The sequence below is a fragment of the Amblyomma maculatum genome, chromosome 3, assembly GCF_055883805.1.
Source record: "Amblyomma maculatum isolate TAMU_Amacu chromosome 3, ASM5588380v1, whole genome shotgun sequence".
NCBI classification, from domain to species: domain Eukaryota; kingdom Metazoa; phylum Arthropoda; class Arachnida; order Ixodida; family Ixodidae; genus Amblyomma; species Amblyomma maculatum.
Genome location: NC_139346.1, coordinates 129,685,512 through 129,706,974, shown reverse-complemented (window position 1 = coordinate 129,706,974; position 21,463 = coordinate 129,685,512). Strand labels below are relative to the sequence as shown.

Here is a 21,463-nt window from a genome sequence, read left to right as displayed (position 1 = left end):
AGCCCCACATGTTTTTGTTTGCTTCAAACACTCTAATTCACCTTATTCTTGCTCCTCACTGTATAGATTTGGATACATGATGGTCTGGCAGGTGTCGCGGCTGATCGCAACCTGGGGCACCACTTTTAATAAAGTGACACTCAGAAAATTTGGAAATATTTCTAGAAAGAATTTTGAACTCAGTTTTTTTCACATATAATATATCACAGTAATAACAGAAGTGTGTGCAGATCTTATTTTGGCAAGCTCCTATAGTGTTTCTCTATTGGTTTCCGAAAGTGCGCTCCATTCGATTTTTGCTGCAGTCTGATTTGCTGTGAGCGCAGAACAAACTTTGGAACGGAAATTTTGCTACGCATCTGGAGATTAGGTAAATTCTAAAATTGCGTTTGTAGTAGTATTTAACAATATATCACAGCCGCTTCGCAATTATTTAAAACCTCCTTTCGCTTTTTTCAGTACCGGCCTGAATTGCTCGTTGTGAGCAACGTGGCAGTAGCAGACTGGTGCTACGCATCGGAATCTTGAGACTATTTCTGGATTTATGCTTATAAATGGTGCCTTACAACGGTTTGTATTGGCCTCATAGTTATTTTCAAAATCGCAGACTATTGGTCTTCAATTCTCGTTTTACCTATTCGCTAGCGCAGGAGGAAAAACGTACAACCGCAAATTTTTGCCACTTACCCGGCAATCAGATCTTTCACATGATGATATTCATAACTTCACCTTCTAACATTTTGCCCTTGCATCACAATTAAAAAATGCCCATTTATCGTCAAATTAAGGACGGTTGGCTTCCAATCACGGCACGATAGGTCCGAGAAAAAAAAAAAGCAAGATGTCGACGAGCAATAACGTTTCTTACATTTAGGCCACAATCTTAAGAAGGCTAGATGCGCTTCTTTTAGTTGGGAGTGTACTAGAATTCACTTACTGCGTTTGAAGTTTGTTATTATTCTTTTTGTGGGCAGTAGAAATCCTCGTCGTAATTTCTATCGAACTGTTTAGTCTTAATCACTGTTTGGCATAATCATAAGATCTAGAACACTTCTTTCACAGTTGTGAACTAATTAAATAAAACTTAAAGTCGCAAAGTATTGCCGCTGCTTTCGTTCGGAAAGCTACAGCCTCATCGTCGCATGGATGATTTGTCGCTCGACAGTTCAGCGCGTGCGCACTAAAGGCTGCCCCACAGCAAGTGGGTAATGAGAGAAAGGAATGTAGGCCACACCGTGGCATGCAGTGCCATGCTTTTTTCACGCTGCAGTTAGCTTCTCTGCCCGTGCCTTGTGAGTGCTAGCGTGCGCGGAGCGCAGTCTTCCCTTTGTCCACTTCCCTCGTATTATCAGACGCATAGCTCACAATCAAACAGGTGCGCTCAGGGACCGCTTTTGTGTGGTTTTGCCAGCCGCATTCGAGAGAAACCAGAGGTTTGAACTAGATCTCTGCAGATGTTTCTCTCTACAATTAGACAGCAAGCTGTGGCGTTATAACATGTTTGACTGTATTCCTCTTTCCATCCCGATATGTCGCGATATGTCGCGATATGTCGCAATCGAGCTCGGCCCCGCTCTGGGGCCAGAGGGCGACAATGGTCGTACGTCACCCGTGGCTCATTCGACGCTTTTCCCAGTGAGCTCGGGAAGAGAGTTCGCGTCTTGATGCGCCCGCCGTGGTCGCGGGTGCTTTAACCCGAATTCGTGCTTGCTGTCGTGACGTGAGCGGCTAGGGCGAAGCGGTGGTCGCATGTACCGGATCGCACCGCTGCCCCGCTCGCGGCACTGGTACCTTTCCACCGATGCTGCCAGCCGGATCGCGCCGTTCCCAGAAGAAGCGCTTGCTAATGATAGGCTGAGGGCTGCCGGTGCGTCGGTCTCCCGGGTGACGACGATTGCGGCGTCGCGATTCGCAGGTCGACGAAGCCGCCGCCGTCAGTCGACGGGAGCGCGCTAGCAGCTGCGCGAGCGGGCTTGGCTGCCTGCCTTCGGTGATCGAGACCATGGCTTCGACGAGCACCGCGCCTCCCACTCCCGACGCCCACAGCCAGCTCGAGGCGACGCTGCACGGCGCAGATGTGGCCGTCGTTGTAGTCTACCTGGCTTCCGTCCTGGGCGTTGGACTCTGGGTGAGTACGAATTCGCCGCTAGACGCACAGCTTTACGGTCGATAGCCACGCAAAGGTATGCTGACAATTTAAGCGTGGGGGCATGCTACTTCGTGTTTTGTTTTTATTGTTCGTTGCAGAAAACATGGCCAGACCGAAAAGCACGAACTACGTATGCTATAGCTGCTCCAGCTCTCTTGTAGACCTGCAGCTCGTAGTCATATCAGGCAAGAGTGATACAATGTGTGATGCCAGAACACGCACCTTGGTCGCGTTTGGTTTCAGATTGCAAGGTGAAAGCGGCTTTCAGGCGGAGAAAACTAGGAATCGCGCCTTAAAAATGCTTCGCCTGTGCGCTCAGCTTGAATGAAGGTTGCAGTGGTTAAATACAAACAACTTGACAGGCATAAATAAAAACAGAAGCTACACTGTTGCACGCTTTTGCAAGTTAAATGCCTTCTTTGCAATGTTTTATTAGGCGTACTTGATGGGCATATTCACTTACTGTAATAGCTAAGTGCCGAATGTTTTCCCGTTCTGTGCGTGATTGTCCCCTTTATTGTGGTTAATGCAGCATGCATTATATGCAGAAAAGTGTGCACAAAACTTCGCAAAAAACGCACGCCCAAGACATAGGGACGGCCATTTGGTTTGACCGATATTTATGTATAGTCTGGATTACAGATTGTATGTTTTTAAGGCTGATATGGGTCGTGTTGTACACAGGTAATCTCGTCGAACAACTCCCTTAAAGTGCACGCCCCTTTTAATGACCAACGTGCAGTCTTTGTTTCGGCGGAAATGCACGTGTGCGGTGTTGTCACCTAGTTCGCCTGTTTTCGATTCTTCTTCGGCATCATAGCACAGCGGCGCACGCTTGTGTATGCGGAAAAATGGGCATTTTAAAATTATGCTGTTGTTTTTCTTCTTGGTGAAATTTTATGGCTGTTCATATTGCCCAAGCGTCAGCATACGTGATAACGACTAGAAAAAAAGAGAGAACGGGGCTAAAGCTTGATGCTTTTTTAATGCCCCGAAATTTTAAACTCAGGTTGGGAGATCAAGAAAGGAGTCGAGCACGCGAGGTATTATCAAGTAGCATTTTACAGGCATGTGCAGGTTACCAATAGTAACTAAGCATCTTTGAATAGCGGTGAAAGTTTTCTATTGCAATTGATTTTTAGTACTGTCTACGAATGCTCAGAATGCTTGCATTTCACGTTGCTGGTGGAGTAAAATAGAATACTATAGTGTTCTATGGGATTAAGGTAAAATAATAGTTTTACTGTTTGTTCAAAAATTTTGTTGTGCGATCGTTTTATCATGTTTAGGGGGCACCGAGCTTTAAACAAAATATGATTTTAGTCTCTGGTGTACGCCAAACAAAAGACGTACTTCTATAGTTTTTTTTATCTTTAAGTTGAAGAACTTGAGGTGAGAAAAATGCATAAATATACAATAAAAGTCCCACCTTAGTCCTGGCAGCTATACACCCTATTGATACTGAAACAAGTTCTATACAGTCTGACCTGAAAGTACGTCAGGCATTTCTGTTAAAAAAATAAAAACAATACCTGTAGATAGTGTTCGATCACTGCTAGTCGAACTTAGTCTGATGATGGCCATTCGATATCGCAATGCGGACAGAAATCTGTGGAATTAATTACGAAAACAAAGTATCAAGCTAACAAGCAAACAAAAGTTTTCACAAAGGAACTAAAGTTGGAAACAGTCGTGAAGTCAAAATGCACGCAAAGTATGGCAGTAGGAGTGCCAACAAAAAGTTCAATAACCTCTTGAGGTAGTGTTTGTTTACGCTTATACGCTGGCCTATATTTTGTTAGGGTCAATGAAGTCAGCTTTAGGGGATTTTTTCAAAAGATCCCATTCTAGTCTTGGGAGCGCTTTTGATTTTACCCACTACACTGTCTCATTTTGCCGGGGGGGGGGGGGGGGTCAAAAAACAAGAACAAAGAAAGGGATTCGGTTTCGTATATAAATTCGCGTCTAGTTTATTTTAGCTGTTTTTGCTCTGCATTATTTTATCCCTGGGTTGAAAGCTATCTCAGGGGGTGTAGGGTCTCGTTCCCACCGCTTATTCTCGGCCGGTTAACAGTTTTCTCGCTGCTGGTTAACAGCTTGTTCCCATTGCTCAAGACGTTTCATTTTTTCATCGCTTTTGCTAGGCAGCTTGACACGATTTAGTTGCTCGCCTGCTTTTAACAACGCTAGAAGCAATACCGCAAACACGCTTTTTCGGCTTTTCATACGGCCTTAGCTGATCAACCGGGCTGCTTTGTTTACATTCTTCTGTTGCTTGTCGCGCGTCACTACGTGTAGTTTTTAACACAGTTGTTTCCTGTTCGCGCTGTCTCCGCCGCCTACGTATCGCAAGGCTTCCAAGATCTCTGTTTCGTGAAAGCGTGTGTGTTTTATTTGACCGTGAAAGGGGCATTATCTTCACCTTTACATAGCTCATTATTGCTAGGTGTAAAAAGTGTGTCTTGCTTGTACTGCAAATCTCAACTATAATCCTCACAAAGCGCTTTAGCAGTCCCAAGAAGTGTGCTAGGGTGTGTACCTCTGAGCGGCCACCTGCGATTTGCGAAGCTTAAAGCAGTGTTTGTCAATACATGCGAGATAAAAGCCCCTACGTTTTCAAGGCATAAAGACGGAACATTCAGCGTGACCTAAATTCCAACGGTCATAGAAGCCGTTCGCTCGATAGACTTCTCAAAGAATGGCCTCACATTTTAGATGGTTGTGATGCTTTCGTGACCAATTCAGTCGTTTTGTATAGGCAGTAGATGACTTTCCGCCCGGAGAGTACGAAAAGCCCGCTTCCTTTGTTTCAAGGTTACTATGATAAGAGATAACCGGAAGACAGTGTTGACTCTAGAAGATAACGTTAGCCACGCTACGGTGTTGGGTGTTCCCACACTGCCTCCTAACTAGGCCAGCATATAGCACTGCCGTTGTGATGGTTATAAACATCTGATTTTATGGCTCCAAAGCAGCAAAGCATCTGTAGGAATTAGTGCTTGCCTGAGCAGGAGTATCAGCTATGCACAGAGGAAACTGCACCAACCATCATATGAAGGGTGTAGTTCAAGTTTTGATTCTTCAGTCTGCCTGACAAGGCTCACACCGAGGAACTACAACGACAGCAGCAGGGAGGGCGAGGAAATAGGATAGTAATTTCTTACCAAAAGCTGCTTTGGAGATTTTCTTCGCGCTAAAAGGTTTTGACATTTTTATAGTGCTTAATCGTTTTGGATTGAGCTTCTGGTCAGCAATATATTGTAGTTATAGATAAGGCGACAGAACGGAACAATGGTCTGGTGGTAGGGCGGCCCTGTCTCTTTCATCGGAAAGAAATATGAGGAGCAAGGCGGTGTCACGAATATCATGCGCATTCGACTGTTCCACGCGTTTTGTGCGAGGATTGCCAAAGCATATCCGAAAAAGAATATTTAGTCACTTATTAACGCGGTGTTCTATTTAGTCGCCCTGGAATGAAGGCGGTGTTCTCCTTCGACGTGTGAGGGGTCAAAGGTGAGAGTAAATGGTGGTTGGGCAAATTTATGTGCCGCTGTCTGCGGCCTGTTCCGAGGGCGATACCATATACTCTGGAGGGCTGCACTCCCAGCGGTCGATGTTGAAGGCACTTTTCAGTGATCTCCACGAGCGGGAACAAGGAGCAGGTTTGCTTCCTGTAAGACCCCGGATTCCCAATTCTCGTTCGAAAAAATGTCCTCATTCCAGCAGAAGGTGTGAATATTAACGATAGTCATCATTTTTGCTGTGCTTTAGCTAACAGTGTATACTAACATTTTCTCCACCGTTGTATATATTTAGCCATTTTTTATTTATTTAAAACTAGTGTTCCTTGTTCACCACTCCCTCTGTAATGCCTTTGCCCCTGAGGAGTAAAATAAACGAAGTGAAATAAAAGAAGAAGGTTCTGGTGAGCTGGAATGTAGGATATAAAATCATGCTCTGCATGTAGCTGCATGATGTAGTCATATTGCAGGCCAACTAACGGAGCGCGCTTCAACAAAAGACTCAATGAAATTGGCCTGCGCGGAAATAAATTCCGCTTTATCTTGGCCTTCAGCTTCTCCGAATGAATGTACGTTATAGCCGTTAAAGACATTGATATTGTTATTTGATATTGTAACCGCAGTGATATATACGAGTAGAATCAGTGAAGGTGACATCGAGGCGTCGAGTTTATCATCATAATGGGCACCTTTTCAATACATGTATAGGCATATTCCCAGGTATGCTCTGTACGGGGTGTGATTCAAGTTAGGAAAGCCCATATAAAATCAGTGTTGATAGAAGAGGGCGGCATACCGGGTTTCCCAACTAAATTGAGCCAAGGGCTAAAAATTAAATATTTTAGGCAGGTGAGCGAATCAAATTGCAACAGCTTCATGCAGTCTAGCTTGCACACGACAAACAGTTTTTGTTTCGTAATTAATTAATAAATTGATTATCATTCATTTTCTTTATTAATAAATATTGACCTTAGAAAATTAGTGGTATTCGCCAAATCGGACAGCACCTTAGAGCCTCATTTCATTGTATGCGATAAGGATAGGTTCTTGTGGGTCTTTTTTTGTGAGCTCGGAAGAAGGCCCGAGCGAGACAAATAAAATTACGGCCACACCTGATTTTTTCGCTCAAACCATTAAGGCTAGCCGCGTGATCAGAACACTTGAATACGATAGTTACATGTTGGAGCTCAGGGGGACAAAAGCTGCACATGAGGCTTTCTTTGTCGCAAACAGGGGATGGGGATTCTTGGTGTTGCTCTTCAACTTTGGCAGTCCCATTTGTCTGAAGTGGGTGTTTAGCATTATAGAAAAATTTCTTTAATTAGGAAATCTAATAATTACAAAAAAAATTTGTAGTGCGCAAGGTGGCTGTCAGCTGTGCATGATAATGGTTCTCCTCGCATACATCGAATTTGAAATTTTTAGTCCTTGTTTTCAAGTTAGGTGTGACACCACGTATATATTTCTTCAACAAATTTGAAACACATTTAGAGGCCACTTTTGCTCCCTTTTTGGTTACCCCGTAATAAGGTACTGCAGTTAGATTCCCAGCCTATGAAATTATTCTCTTTAAAGTCTCCGTGAGAGCGCCTTGGCTCACGAAATGCATGTGGAACTGTTCGCGAATGGTTCGCTCTTGTTGGCTTCAGGATCCCCAGGCGTGTGCTCTCCGTTCTCTGGGTGGGGGAGAATGTTCCGAGCTGACCTTGGAGTACCGACACGTGTGGGCAGTGCCCGCGACCGCTGCTCTTTCTCGAATGCGTGACGTCTGACAATTGTGTGGCCACGGCCGCACACGAATGCGTCGCACCCGCGTTAGGTCTTGTTCAAGCTTTTGAACACACATTAAGGGAGCCTCACTTTTAGCTTGGCCCCACGCAATTATGCCAAACTATGCCAAAAACATCTCTACTCAGGTGACTGTCTTCGCAAATAGTGATCGGCAGAGGCACTTGCCCCGTTGGAAAAGAAGCAACTTGGTTCTAAATTATGTCCGTTGCGTTGAAAACTAGTCCGGCAGCTCTCTCCACTCTCTTTTCTACACTCTATAGAAATACTTTAAAAAGGATTTTGTGCAGCGTAAGCGAAGTAACATTTGCGCACTCATGCGATGGGCTTTGAAACGAGTTGTCACTCATGTGTTCAAAACAAAACTACAGTGGTTATTGGTTTGGGTCCTAGCGGCTACAGATGAATGGGATAAATTCCTAAAGGCGGCATAGCACAGCGATTGTGCTGAACTGCCATCGTTTCTTCGGTCCAGAAAGCCGCGGAATGACCTCGTGGACTAGACGAGCACACCGCGAGAGTGTCATGTGTTTCGCTACATTGCCGACCATGCACAACTTCTTTGCTTCTTGACATCATGCTGCAGTACCTTTCGCTGCCTCAGCCAGTCCGAGCACGCCAATGGGATAGTACCGCACTTTACCTTAAGTAGCACTGCAGCATGTGAGCTACAATAGGCATACTGGGTGTTTCAAGAGAAGCATGTGCTTCTTGGTACAACACATTGACAGCGTGTAAAGAGATGGAAGATACTAAGAACACAAAATAAAAAAGTTGATTCTGTCCAGCTTCGATTTTCGTGTTCACGATGAAGGCACGCGGTGCTGAGGATGCTAAAATGTACAGAGCTTGCGTTCAGCAGGCCCCGCTGGAGGGTCACTGAAGGTCAGGAACTGTAAATTCGATATCGCGGGCAGGCTGAATTGCTGCTCTTTTGAGCAATGCGGTAACGCTAAGCGGACGGTTGATCAGAATTTTGTGGGCACATAGCTTTCTTGCTTCGTTGGATACTGTTCGATACCGAGGTTTTCTGACGCCATTGACCAGAACCAGCCGGTTGCTAGCGATTCAGAAGCCTTTAAGGTGCCGCTTTGTTCCCGTCGCTAGCATTTGCAACGTTACAAATTAGAACAGAGAACATGTCTTGATAGCAAATGTAGACAGGCGTAGCGATTCAATTACCAAAACTAGTGGTTTGGCGATGACGAACTCACTGCATTCCCTCCCTCGTCCCGATTGAATGACAGGAAAAGAGAACCAGCCATTCGGCTAGGGTGAATAGCCCTGCACGTGGTAATTTGGTTTTGGTTAATACACCTCCCCTTCCCTGTCGTGTTGGCTTCCGTCTTTCTAACAATGCACTATATACATAGTTCGTGAGTCGCGATTAAGCTCAAAGATATGGTAACGCAAATCTTTTTCGGACAAACCTTACATCAGGTTGATGCCAAACATAGCGAAAGATTGTAAAAAAAAAAAGATGTTTCGTACCCTTGTCATTTTCTTTTAGTATAAACATTTCTTAGCATCGGCTTGCCGTGAGGAAATATTTGGGCACTTTAGGTAGCATAATTAAATCAGTATTTTGCTGGAAACAGTTAAAATAAAGCCATAATGTTAAGTGCATCAGGCTACTTAATAGATAAATTTTTATTTTATTTTAAAATTTTATTTAAAAAAAAGTCCTCAGCTTGAAACTGGCTGTTTCAAAAAGCTACCATCGTATCAAATGCATTCATGTTGCCGTTAGTTTGGTTGTTTAAGTAGGCAACGTAAAACGGCTTGTGTCGAGAAAAATGATCGCTCGCACACCAACATTGCGTGCTGCCTTAAATGCTTTGCAGGTAGGTTTCGTGTGACAAACGTGTTCTGCCTTGGACTCATCATATTTCGCTAGCTCTCATTACACATCTTAAAGCAAATTTCGCTTTCGTGCCGATGTAATTTATGGGGAACTTCTATACGGGAGTGCTTGGATGGCGGCGATCCTATTTACGCTATGCAGTATGTGTGAATGTCGTTGGAAAAGATGTTTTCAGATGAAAACAAATTTGTTGCTAGAACCGTGTTGTAGCTAGGGGTGTGTTCTGAAAGTATAGAGCGCTAACACCGCTATGATGCTTTCCCTGACTACCAGAGTCCAGAAAGGTGAAAACACACTGTAATTAAACCCTAATCGACGTTACATATACTCACTTGCTAAAGACGACCACAAAGAAAATGCTAGCTGTTTCGTACCCATGGCACTTAAATGGCGCTCGAAAGCGCTAACATCACCGTATAGCTTTGTACTTGTGTACTACTATGATGGCCCGGCGCTGGAAGCCACACAACCGCTCAGAAGTGTTTGCACAGTGCCCAGACTGGATGCTCACCTGTTGGCACTGAATATAATTGGAAAAGCAGAACTCTTCGCGTACTACGCGACAGCATGTTGGGCTTGTTCAGGTGAAATGCCATCGCCTTGTTCCAGAATTAACAACCGCTACCCAGAAAGGTCTCGGAAAAATATCGCAATCTATAAAATATATTTGTCGCCGCTGGGGTTCAACGTGGACCATCTGCATGACCGAACCGACAAGCAACGCGTAAAGTCACGAAGGGTCTTTATTCCTGTCTTGCTTGAAAAAACAATCGAAAGGGTGACACCCGGAAAGCTAATGCCTCAAATCACTGGGCTACGTAATGCGAGTCTGCCATACCCCTTCAATTCATAACAAGCTTGTTAGAGGGGCATTTAGAGAACGTATTAATAATTTAAAAATCTTATATAATTTATACAAGAAGAATTTTCGAAGAAATTCGGAGTGACATGATATCAAAGACATTATCCGTCTACTGTCGAGGCGAAGCTTAAACGCCTTCCCAATTAATTTTTGTTAACGTTTAAATATTTCTCGAAAGCAGTGACATATGCTAAATGGCGCTCTCTATTAAGACGTGCCTTCGAGGCTGCTTTGATTCAAACTGCAACAAAGAACCCTTATAGAGATCTGCGTTTGTTTTAGCCTTTCTGTTCAAATTAGGTCTGCGCAGCATGCGCGCCGCTCGAAAGCGACATCGGCAGGTTGGCAATACACCTCCTGCGGCCTGTATTCCCCTCAGCGTGCACGGTCGCCAACAGCTGCGGCAACGCGTGCCTACGCCGGCTGTAACACAATCTGGCGGCGCAGCGAGCTCTCGTGCGAGGCAAACAGTGTCCCCGTGAATCCGAGAAATCTAGGAAACCAACTCACCGGCGTAGAGTTTCAAGGTCTCGTCGAGTAGCACCGAGCTACTGTGATGCAAGGGGGTTCCCACTCCTGTATGGTCCAAGGGGCGCTAACGCCGATGGGGAAGCTCTATAGGAGTTATCATGACGCCTGAGGGATGTGGAGCGAAACCGGAATATCGTATATCGCCATGGAATTCCAGCCATCAAACAGCGCATTGTACATCACATTTGCTGTGAATTTCGCATTTTGTTACGGCTGCTCTCTGAGTAGTCCACGCAACGCATTTACCAAAATGCGTTCAAAAAAACAAAACAAAAAAACTGCAATTTACTGTTTTCCAGGCAAAACCTCAATTGGAAGGCAAACCATTCGATATATTTTTGCCGTTTGTTCTATTTTCTACCGCAAACTCATTTTTGCTTGAGTAGTAGGTGAGTGCTGAATGAAAAGGGAAATGTTATGACAACCCCGAAGGCGCTCTCCGACGAACGGGTGCGTAGCAATTTCGATTCGAAAGATTATAAATAGTGGCGCCACATTGAGGTCCGTTGTTGGTTTGCTCCCTGCTATAGTGGAATCTGTTGGGCATTTGAAACTTGCCTCTTGAAATGGTAAACCAACTAGACCCCATTGCTGCTTTACTTTGCTTGCTCTTTTCGGTGGCTAGGCAACGACTGTTGCACGGCCAACTTTATGGGTGCCATCGGGTATTGCCAGCGCCCCGAGATATTTGTGAGATGGAGTTGGCAAGGATTTCGCCTTAGAAATGGTGTTCAATGAAGAAATTGGCGTTTAACGCAATTTTGTTGTTGTTACTGACAGAAAACGTGAAATGAAAGACGAGTAAAGAAAAGGTATATTTGGATTGTACTTTTTACTGGGACAGAAAAATAAAAGCAAGAAACGCCGTATAACCGAAAATTTTTGCTAATATACGAATATTTTATATCAGTTGTAAACAGAAAAAAAAAACCGGAAATGACAGAAAAAATTAAAAACAGAAAACATAACAGAACAGAAAATTTCTGGCAGGACCGCTGCCAGAAAATGTCTGTCTTTTTCAACATTTTTTTACAAAGCATCTACTTGTTTAACATTTGAATTCTCCTTGCCTAAAGGACAAGAGGAAAGATGTGTTGACGTACGGCGCTTGATTAGGGTTTTTAAATCTTTTTTTTGAACTTTCAGTGTTCTTGGGCCTTGTTGTTCCTAAATAAATTTTGTGCATCTGGTTCCTGGGTAGGCGCCCGGCTTCGATCAGACATTTGTAGCTGGCCATAAGTATTAGCAAATATTTCTTAGAATATGAAAAGTGGTAGTCCACATGGAGGAGCGACGTAACAATGTTTGGCCATGAAGTCCTGGCTAATTTTTAATGATCATGGTGACTTTTCATGTGACGCTTGCAAATATTTGCCTCGTCGCTCGTCGATGGGCTGACCCAGGGGGTTTGCGTAGCCCGGTTGTACAAATCTCTGACAACCTGAGGATATACTCTGGCAAAATCATGAGTGCTCACTCAGGCTCACTCATACAATTTTGGTCAACCTTCGAGCCCACTCAAACAAAGACCCACACAAGCTCGGGCATACCGAACTCACGAACTCTAATTAATTTAGACTCAAAACTCATTCGAACTCACGACTCTTCCAGAATCGTGAATCGCTTTTTGCGACTGCCGACTCAGTTCCACTTATGACTCATCCTGGCTCCCCCATCTCAGTCTGTCTCGCAACTCATCTGGACTCCCTCGTTTCGACGCACGACTCACTTCGATTCAGGACGCATTGTGCTCACTCAATTAGTTTGACTCTTGACTCATGTATGGGCTCACTCACTCATTTCACTAACTACTGATCTGGGCTTCACTCATTCGGTAGACAACGTGCTGTTGGGCAAGTTGGTTCGAGATGATTGTAGCACCGGTGCCGAGACAGGGACAAACATTTGAATTAACACTTGTAGGGCGGAAACTAACAATAGTGAATTTATTTATGATTTACACAGCCTAAAATATATACCCGATTATTTTGTTTTCGGTTGTTTGTAGTACACGTCTTATCGAAGTTGGCCTGGCATTTATTTTTTATTTTTTGCTGTGGACACTTATATGTTACCCTGCAGTTGTTTCTCTGTCTTGAACTGAGTTCAGTAGACTCACTCATTTGGACTAAATCACTAACTGAACTGAGAACTTTCTTTCGAACAGGTGGCATTGACAAGGTGTTTATAATAGAAGGCTTAGTTTTTGTGCTTTGGTTTGGTTGTTGTCTTTCTGTGTGAAGGGAGCACCACATTTGACTTTTAATTTTGTATCCCACAGAATCGAGGTTTCATAATAAAGGCTGTAAGCAGATATGTCCAAAAAGTCTGAAAGAGCTTTACAAGGTTTCTATCGACCTTAACTTGTCTATTAGTAGCAACATTCGTGTGTAAAATGCGCAAATACGTCAGGGAGTGCACGCAGGAAGGCGTTCCACAAAGCTATTTTCGTCGCTGAGAGCCGCAGCCAGGCCACAGGACTTGCAATCGCCCTTTGTCGCGGCAATAAACCTTTCTTTCCATTCAATGATGAAAAAAAAAAGCGCAGGCCGTCGTTAGGAAAACACAGGTCATAATCGCAACCTGAGGCCGGTCTCACGACTCAGATCACGATCTGCGCTCGGGTCTCAATTCGAAGCTCAGATCATGAGGTGAATACGTGTCTGGGCTCATTCATGACTAAGATCGCTATATGAACGTTAGTCCACCTCACTCGCAATTTATATGATGATCAGAATCAGTCCGGGCTAGCCCAGAACCCAGATCGTGATTGGAATGTGAGAATTATTCAGCCCGAATGAACTCATGAATGATTCCACCAGTTTATGCCTGGGGAACCAGCCCATTTCCTGCAATCCCTGATTGCCCACGTATCCACCAAGGAGGCAGCATGGCAATGCACATTATTCGAAATGAGTTGTAAAGGCCATCACGTCTCCTTATGTACGATCTCAGAAGTCTTGAAGCGCAGCATTCTTTCGTTTTCTCTCTCTGAATCTCAAGTCCACCGTGCAGTGTAAACTAACGTCCTCATCTCCAGGCTCGTTTCTTCAACTTTCACTTCCATCCAGATTTGTTTTTTTTCCCGACTTCCAATAAATAGACTAACTTGAAACAGTGTTTACTCATTCGCCCAGTCAACCTTCAGTTTTTCTCATCATTCTCTTTTGCCTCCGTCATCTCGCTGCCATCAAACATCTGTGGAAAATGATACTGATTTCTATCAATACTCTCCTTGGTCAAAGGACACAAGCCGTGATATGTAACTCGTATATGCATGCACTCTTTAGCCGGGTTACCTTGTCTAAACATTATCTTAAACTCAAGTTAGCATTTTATTTGTGGCATGCGGTGCACAAATGTCGACGTTTTGTGGTGATTACAGGTAAGCATGCCAGTAAAAATATTTCTAGCCATTCTGTGGCCCCTCTGGCACTACGAAACTTAAGGTTATTCTAAATCGCTATAGCATGAATGGCGCACTGCACCTAAGCTGCACAACGTGCGAGCAACTGCTGTATGAAAACAAATCAGCAACAAACTAGATCGCCACACAGATAGTATTCCGGCATTCTTTAGGTGGTACTGTGTTCCCACAATTATCATTTTAGGTAAACGTCACAAGGAACAGAGCCGATAGTAGTGATTTTTCACAAACGAAAACTTTATATGTAAAGAGCTATGGCCAAGCTGACTCATTGCAAGCACCTCTGGCTTTTTCCTCGGACTTTAACGTTTTGCATGGAGAATAACTTAAGTTAATTTTGGATGCAGCTAGCATCGAAACATCACAACATTTTGATAAAACTTTTTGTTCCTGGTTATATATCAGCATGCTGGAGAGCTGCGTCGCCTTCTTAACTACTCCCATTCTCCTGTTTATGCCCAATGAGCTGATGGATTCTATATAGTGCGCCAATATCACTAACCTTGTTAATACGGCCTGCCATAAGTTACTGACAATTTTCAAATGTTCTACTTGGAGTGAGTCAATTGCCTCTATGGTGGAAAGCTGGCAGCCTACCAGACAATGTTTGAAATGGTCCAACCTCATTAGTGCACGTGTACTGGATTCAATGACAACAAAAGCACAGATCTTAAAAAATTTGTCATGCAGTTCAGTTTAAATCAGTCGTTCAGTCGTGTCCGACTCTTCGTGACCCTATGGACCATGTCACACCACGCTTTCCGGTCTCTCACTATCTTCCTAACATCACATAACTTCATCTGCATCTTGAGGATGCCATCTAACCATCGCGTTCGCTGCCTACCTCTTCTCCAGCGACCCTCAGCCTTTCTCAACATCAAATCTTTCTCCAGCGACGCCTCTCTTCTCATCAGATGACCAAAGTAGCCGAGCTATAACTTTATAATTTGGCCCTCCAATGATCAGTCAGGGTTTATAGACGACAATGTCGACTGATTTGATCTTCTGGCAGTCCAAGGAACTCTCAAGAGTCTCCGCCAGCACCGCAATTCAAACGCGTCAATTTTACGGCGGTCAGTCTTCTTCACAGTCCAACTCTCGCATCCATACATCACAACTGGAAAGACCATAGCCCGAGTTATACGGATCTTGGTTGGCAGACTAATGTCCTTGCTCTTTACTGGGCGGTCAAGGCTAACCATGACTCTCTTATCTTGAAGCAGGCGTCTCCTAATTTCATGGCTGCAGTCTCCTTGCGGGGTAATCTTGGAGCCCAAGAAGAGAAAATCTATCACCGCTTCCAGTTCTTGTCCTTTGATGCTCCGGGACTTGATAGGGCGAGACGCCATGATTTTTGTCTTTTTGGGCAGGCAAATTAGCGGAATTGTTCTTACCTATTTCTTTTTCTTTAAGTTGGAAAGAAACATAACGTGTCTACGGGAAGATGATGAAATATGGTACTAGGCTTTTCAGTGGATGTAGTTAGCTGATGATGATGAGATTTTAGCGTCGAGCCTTGGCTTTGGTGAACGACGCCGCTTCGATCTCTGAACAAGGCTAAACTTGTTTAACTCGCTCTTCCATGACATTTTTGGTTTCATTTGGCTTAATATTGAGCGGTGTATTCGCGCGATTCTTAAGCTAAAGCAAACTGCCAAGGCGTCGACTATGGCTGAAGGTCGTCTAGAATGACACCTCATCGCTGCATCTCATTCCTCGCGTGGCTGCTTCGCGTGAAGCGTTTGCTTTCTCTGAAACATGCTTGCGTGTGAGAGCTGAGAATCGCTGCGTGCATTCATTTCTGAGGTTACGAAGCGGCCTGGTGCAGGTACCTGTGTACCTTTAAGAAAATACAGGCCGAGGCTGGATAGCTGCATTCGCGCCTGCAATTTCATACGCATCACGTCACTGTGAAAACATCGGTAATCATCATTTGTGCTGGTTACAAAAAATACAATTTTTGTACTACGCAATGTTGTAAAAATTGTCTTTGGCGGCTAGGAATGGTCATATTGCACGCAGTGCTGTTAAACAGGTAACCGAAGCTATATGCACTGCTGCGAAGCCGAGGCTATCTATTTTCTAGCGAAGCCGAGGCTATCTATCCAAAATATTCGGCTGGCAAAACCGACTGCCCGCAGTGCCCTCCGCAATATTTAGTACGGTGAATAAACTAAGGAGTATGTGCAGCACACGTCAAAAACTTGTGTTGAAAACCAGCACATGAGGCTAATAAGTAATGAAGTTCCACCGACTAAGAAAAATAATATTAACGCATTTTACACGAGTAACATAATCCGATGCATGTCTGTCAGAAAGTTTTCTCTCGATGGCTTTTGAAAATAAGGAACGCTTGCGACATGTTTAATACTGGTGCTGCTTTTCCGGCTGTACAGTTTGTCTTGTCGTACCTTGTCTTCTGATAAAAGCTATATCATAATGCCTGCGCTGAATTACAGTCATGAGATTTATTGCGAAAGCGATACGCATGCTGGGCCGAAGCAAACATCAGGGCATCGAGGCGAGAAAGCGGTGGATGAGACGCTAACAATAAATAAATGATCCTAATCCATCAGCGACAATATTGATACCACAATTTAGAGAAGAAACAAAATATAAATACACATAACAAAATTATTCTCATCCATATAAAGCATCTGAAACTTTATTTAGTAAAGATTCCAAGGACCTAACGCACAGTCCATTTTCTTTTGAGAGAAACATAATGCGCATGGTCAGCGTATATCAATTCATCGTCATCAAGTTCTCAAGGAACGAAAGAGGTGAACGTGGGAGACATAAAGCGAGCCGGTCCGCAGCGGTGCCGGGGTTAGTGCGGTCGACTGCTGTGCCTAATCATGCGGGATAAAATGTCGGCCGCGGCGGCCGCTTTCCGGTGGAGGTGAAAAGGAAGACGCCCGTGTGCTGTGCTATGTAAGTGCATGTTAAAGAGCTCCAGGTGATCAGAATTTTCGGAGTCCTCCGCTAGAGCGTCTCACATAGCCTGAGTGGCTTTTGAAGATTAACCCCATAACCAAACCAAAACACACATAAAGCAAACCAAGAATTTTTGTTTAACACACAAACCCTCTACTCGAATTACGTGAAAGATACGGGGGCACGAAACGCAAAATGCTTGCTGTACCCTGCCGAAATTCCTTTGATCCGTTTCTGAATCTGATGCGCATGGATTCGCTGCAGGTAAGTTTCATGCGTCTGCCCACTGCCAAAACAGCTGTCTCGCCTTTCATAAGAGCTACTTCGAGTCACTTTAAAAGCGATTTATGAGAGTCACTTATAAAAACTGCGGTGGCGACACAGACGCCAGAGGAGTGTCCTGAACGTCGGCGATACTGTGCCTGCTGAAAGAAGGAACGGATCGTTTTATTCAAAACAATGGGTTCACATTTCCTAATCCTGTAGCCTGATGGTTTATTCTCAACCCAGTTAAACTAGTGTTCGCGGTGAATTTCGTAACACTATCTTAGTAGACCAGAACACAAATGCATTGACGACAGTGCATTGTGAAATGCATCCACCTATCGTTCAGAGGTGGGCTATTTACGCATATCAAAACGTCAAGAAGTAAATAAAGTTGACGTCGACGAAATTTTAAACAGTGCGAAGGACGAAGATAGAGAATACGCACACGGAGCGTGTGTGTTCTGTATCTTCGTCCTCGTCCTTCACACTGTTTTAAATTTCATCATGAACAACCAATAGACCACACCTCAACACTTGTAAAAGAAGTTGTGTGGCTGCTGATTGCCTTGCTTGTCAGTCACGTTGACATGATTTAAGGAGAAAGTAGCTTGTGAAGAAAGAATGGAAATTCAGAAACAAAATATCAACAAAATGTTACTTAGAACAACTAGCCGATTTGCAAGACCATAGCTTGGAGGCAGGCAAGCATGATCGCAATAAAGGAAACCGGAACTTAGAAAGCGGGACACGGAAGCGGCGACGCACAAGCTAGTGCGCAGGCACTTCGCCGGCACGCGTGCCGGGGGCGGGGAAGAGGACGCCCATTACCGATGGAAATAAAAGTTGTGCAACCAACCAGCGCAGGCACTCGCTAAGAACTGAACGCTTATGCGTAGTCATTGGATATGTAGAACTTCAGGTAGGTGAGATGAAACATAAAATCAGGGCTCTCTACTCGCAAAGACGCTGATGTTTAATGCACTGGCGGCCGTGGGTTCCGCGTGAATATCATTGTTGTTTTTTTTTGTTACAACAAGCATTACTGCGGATCGTTTCTGCATTTAGAGTTGCGAATGAATACAGTGCCAAAAAAGGGCAATCACGACGAGGACGACAACTCACTACAGAGTGCGTGCTCGTCCTTGTTGTTCTAGGTGTTCTGCTACTGTAAAGAACCAACAAGGCCACACTTCTACCCTCGCGTAACAAAATAATCGCAGTCCATTTAAATCACGTGACATCGCGCGTCCAGAAAATTCATGGAATGAGATAGGCTCTCTCTCAACGGAAGTTGCGCTTGAGCGCACAGAGCACCTTCAAAGTGCCAGCAAAATGAGCTATATGAAATATGTGATTATTTTCAGCGGATGCTATGAGGGGTAAGCTGGACCGGTGTTGAAGACTTGAGTTTGGCTGCAGAGTGGCACGAGCAATTTCCATGAGTTGCGGCTGCATAATAGTCAAGAATTAACTGCTGCGAAGTCTACTCTCACGGCTCGTTCACTAAGGGTATCGTGCACAAGTAATTATTTATTTATATAGTGTTGCTCCTCAGGTGACTCGGCTGTACTGCGGCAGCCACAACTTCAGGCATTGCAAGTAATGGCTTTGTATGTTTTTACTATAGTTTCGTATGGCCGTTAAAGGCAGAATGCACCCCCAGCCTTTATGCAGTATCTCTAGTGATTTTTGTTAGCCAGTATAGAGAATTGCCAGCTGTGATGTATGGATGCGAGAATTGGACTGTGAAGAAGGCTGACCGCCGAAGAATTGACGCGTTTGAATTGTGGTGCTGCCGGAGAATCTTGAGAGTTCCTTGGACGGCCAGAAGATAAAATCAGTCGATATTGTCGACCATAAACCCTGACTGCTCATTGGAGGGTCAAATTATAAGGTAAAGCTCAGCTACTTTGGTCATCTGATGAGAATAGAGGAGTCGCTAGAGAAAGATTTCATGTTGGGAAAGGTTGAGGGTCGCCGGAGAAGGGTTAGGCAGCGAACGCGATGGTTAGATGGCATCCTCGAGGCACTGCAGATGAAGGTATGTGATGTTAGGAAGATAGTGAGAGACCGGAAAGCGTGGCGTAATAGGTTCTATAGGGTCACGAAGAGTCGGACACGACTGAACGACTGAACTGAACTGAACTGATAGAGAATTGCAGTCCCTAATAAATATGGAAACATTTTATTGCTATATGGATTCAGTTTTGCCAATGCATGTAATTGCAATCATGGAAAAAAAAGTAGGTATGAGAATGCCAAAACAGTTTCGCAATTCAAAGAGGTGTAGATTGAACAAAGGCACATACACCTTGTAACACGCAGCATCGATTGATTTAATACTGATGTTAAAGTAGTTTTGGATTGGTTATCGCTTCATTCGAAGGAGAGCTAACAAATCAAGTTGCTTAAGAAATAATATGGCATGCAGGATCATACAGAAAGTTTTCGCCGATGTAACCAGCAATACAAGTGCTCGTAGGCGTTTGGAAATACCTTTAGTTCATTTGCTAATATGCTCGCCGAGCTGACCGGGCGAAGTACCTACTGCGCGATTAATGTGCTAACTTAATAAATCGTGGTTATTTCAGTGTTCCTCTGTATTGAAAGAAAACGTAACTGTTGCTATATCGCATAGGATTCCCTACTTCTTTTCCTGTAAACTAAACCTTTCAGCAGTACGAATACACATTATGGAGGCCATATAGGCCTCGTAAATTAATAAACACAAGTTGGGAAACAACCTCTGAAATCAGACGCCAATATGTGCGAGTACGCACGCTTGTGGATGATTTACCATCCAAAAATACCATAAATCGATCGAATCGCATTGCGCGGAAATTATATATATATATATATATATATATATATATATATATATATATATATATATATATATATATATATATATATATATATATATATATATATATATATATATTGGGCTGTCTGCTGCAGTATGCAAGCTGTAAAAGCAAGAACGAATAGCTTTGAAACATCTATACCTGGTAAGTTTATGCCCGAAATCATAGTTTATAGCTGTGAAGTTTATTGCCCAGTAAGCCTAATGTAGAACTATCGCTGCTAAAGGCAGCTATTGCGCCTTGAAGGTGCTGTGCTAGGTATTGGTTGTTTCTACCAAACCGACACCACTCTGCGGCAGCGTTGAAGGATCTGTGTTCACGGAACCACGTTGTTTGCTTCATTGTGAAAGTTCACCATTAGGTTACACTGTAGCGTACACAGCTCGTTCGGGTGGAAAGGCATCGCCGTAACCCGAAACTAAGAACAAATATCTCATAAAACATACATACTTCATTTCCTAATGAAATTGTGGCCCAATCATTTTTGTGTTAATTGCTCAGGGTGGTGGCACACCATTTCGTTTCCCATTTAGTATCCACTTGCTAGCCACATATTAGAGACTTGTTGCGGTAGGGATACAAATTGTATGCGCAGGTGTCCACCCAGAAGTGACACAGATACCGCGCGGTTGCGTTTCCTAAAGACCAAACCAACTAAAGAGGTTAAGGGTAGGGCGGGCTAAAACGGGACAAACTTTTTCTGACCCTTGTATTTTTTCATATGTTGCTTAGTAGCATACGCTACTAAGCAACACCTCTGAGGTAGAGATGTTGCTTAGTAGCGTATGCCGTGGCATGTTAAATAAGCGGGTGACAAAATTGTGAATATTCTTGCCTGAATGGCTCGAGTTAAGGGCAATTTAGTGCAAATCAAGAAATAGGCACGGACAGTGCATGCAGTACGAAGAGATGACCGAAAGTCGCTAAGGGCTACGAACTGGATTCCAAGAGAAGAAAAGCGTAGCAGGGGGCGGTAGAAACTCAGGTGTGCGGATGATGTTAAGAAGTTCGCATAGAACAAGTGTGTGCTGCTAGCACGTGACCGTGTTAATTAAAGTAACATGGGAGAGGCCTTGGCCATTAGTGGTTATAGTCAGACTGATGACGATGATGGTTCCATAGGAGCGCTGTCATGCGAACTTTTGCGAAACAATCAGATAGAAGAACCGCGAAGTGTCGTTCCGCATGTTTGCTGAAGCGAGTTAAGCTCAAATAGCATTGTAACCGATGAGCTCCACAATTAGGCAGCTCGT

The 21,463-nt window shown here is 44.0% G+C and overlaps 1 protein-coding gene across 1 annotated transcript in view; it reads left to right on the top strand.

The window, feature by feature from the left end:
• Positions 1–1,842: 1,842 nt before the first annotated feature.
• LOC146196014 (sodium/mannose cotransporter SLC5A10-like) overlaps positions 1,843–21,463 on the top strand; it is a 101,336-nt gene continuing 81,715 nt past the window's right edge. The window contains exon 1 of the mRNA XM_084598017.1: positions 1,843–2,128. Coding sequence (XP_084454143.1) covers positions 2,003–2,128 — 126 coding nt within the window. The 5' untranslated portion in view covers positions 1,843–2,002. The remainder of the gene's footprint in view (positions 2,129–21,463) is intronic.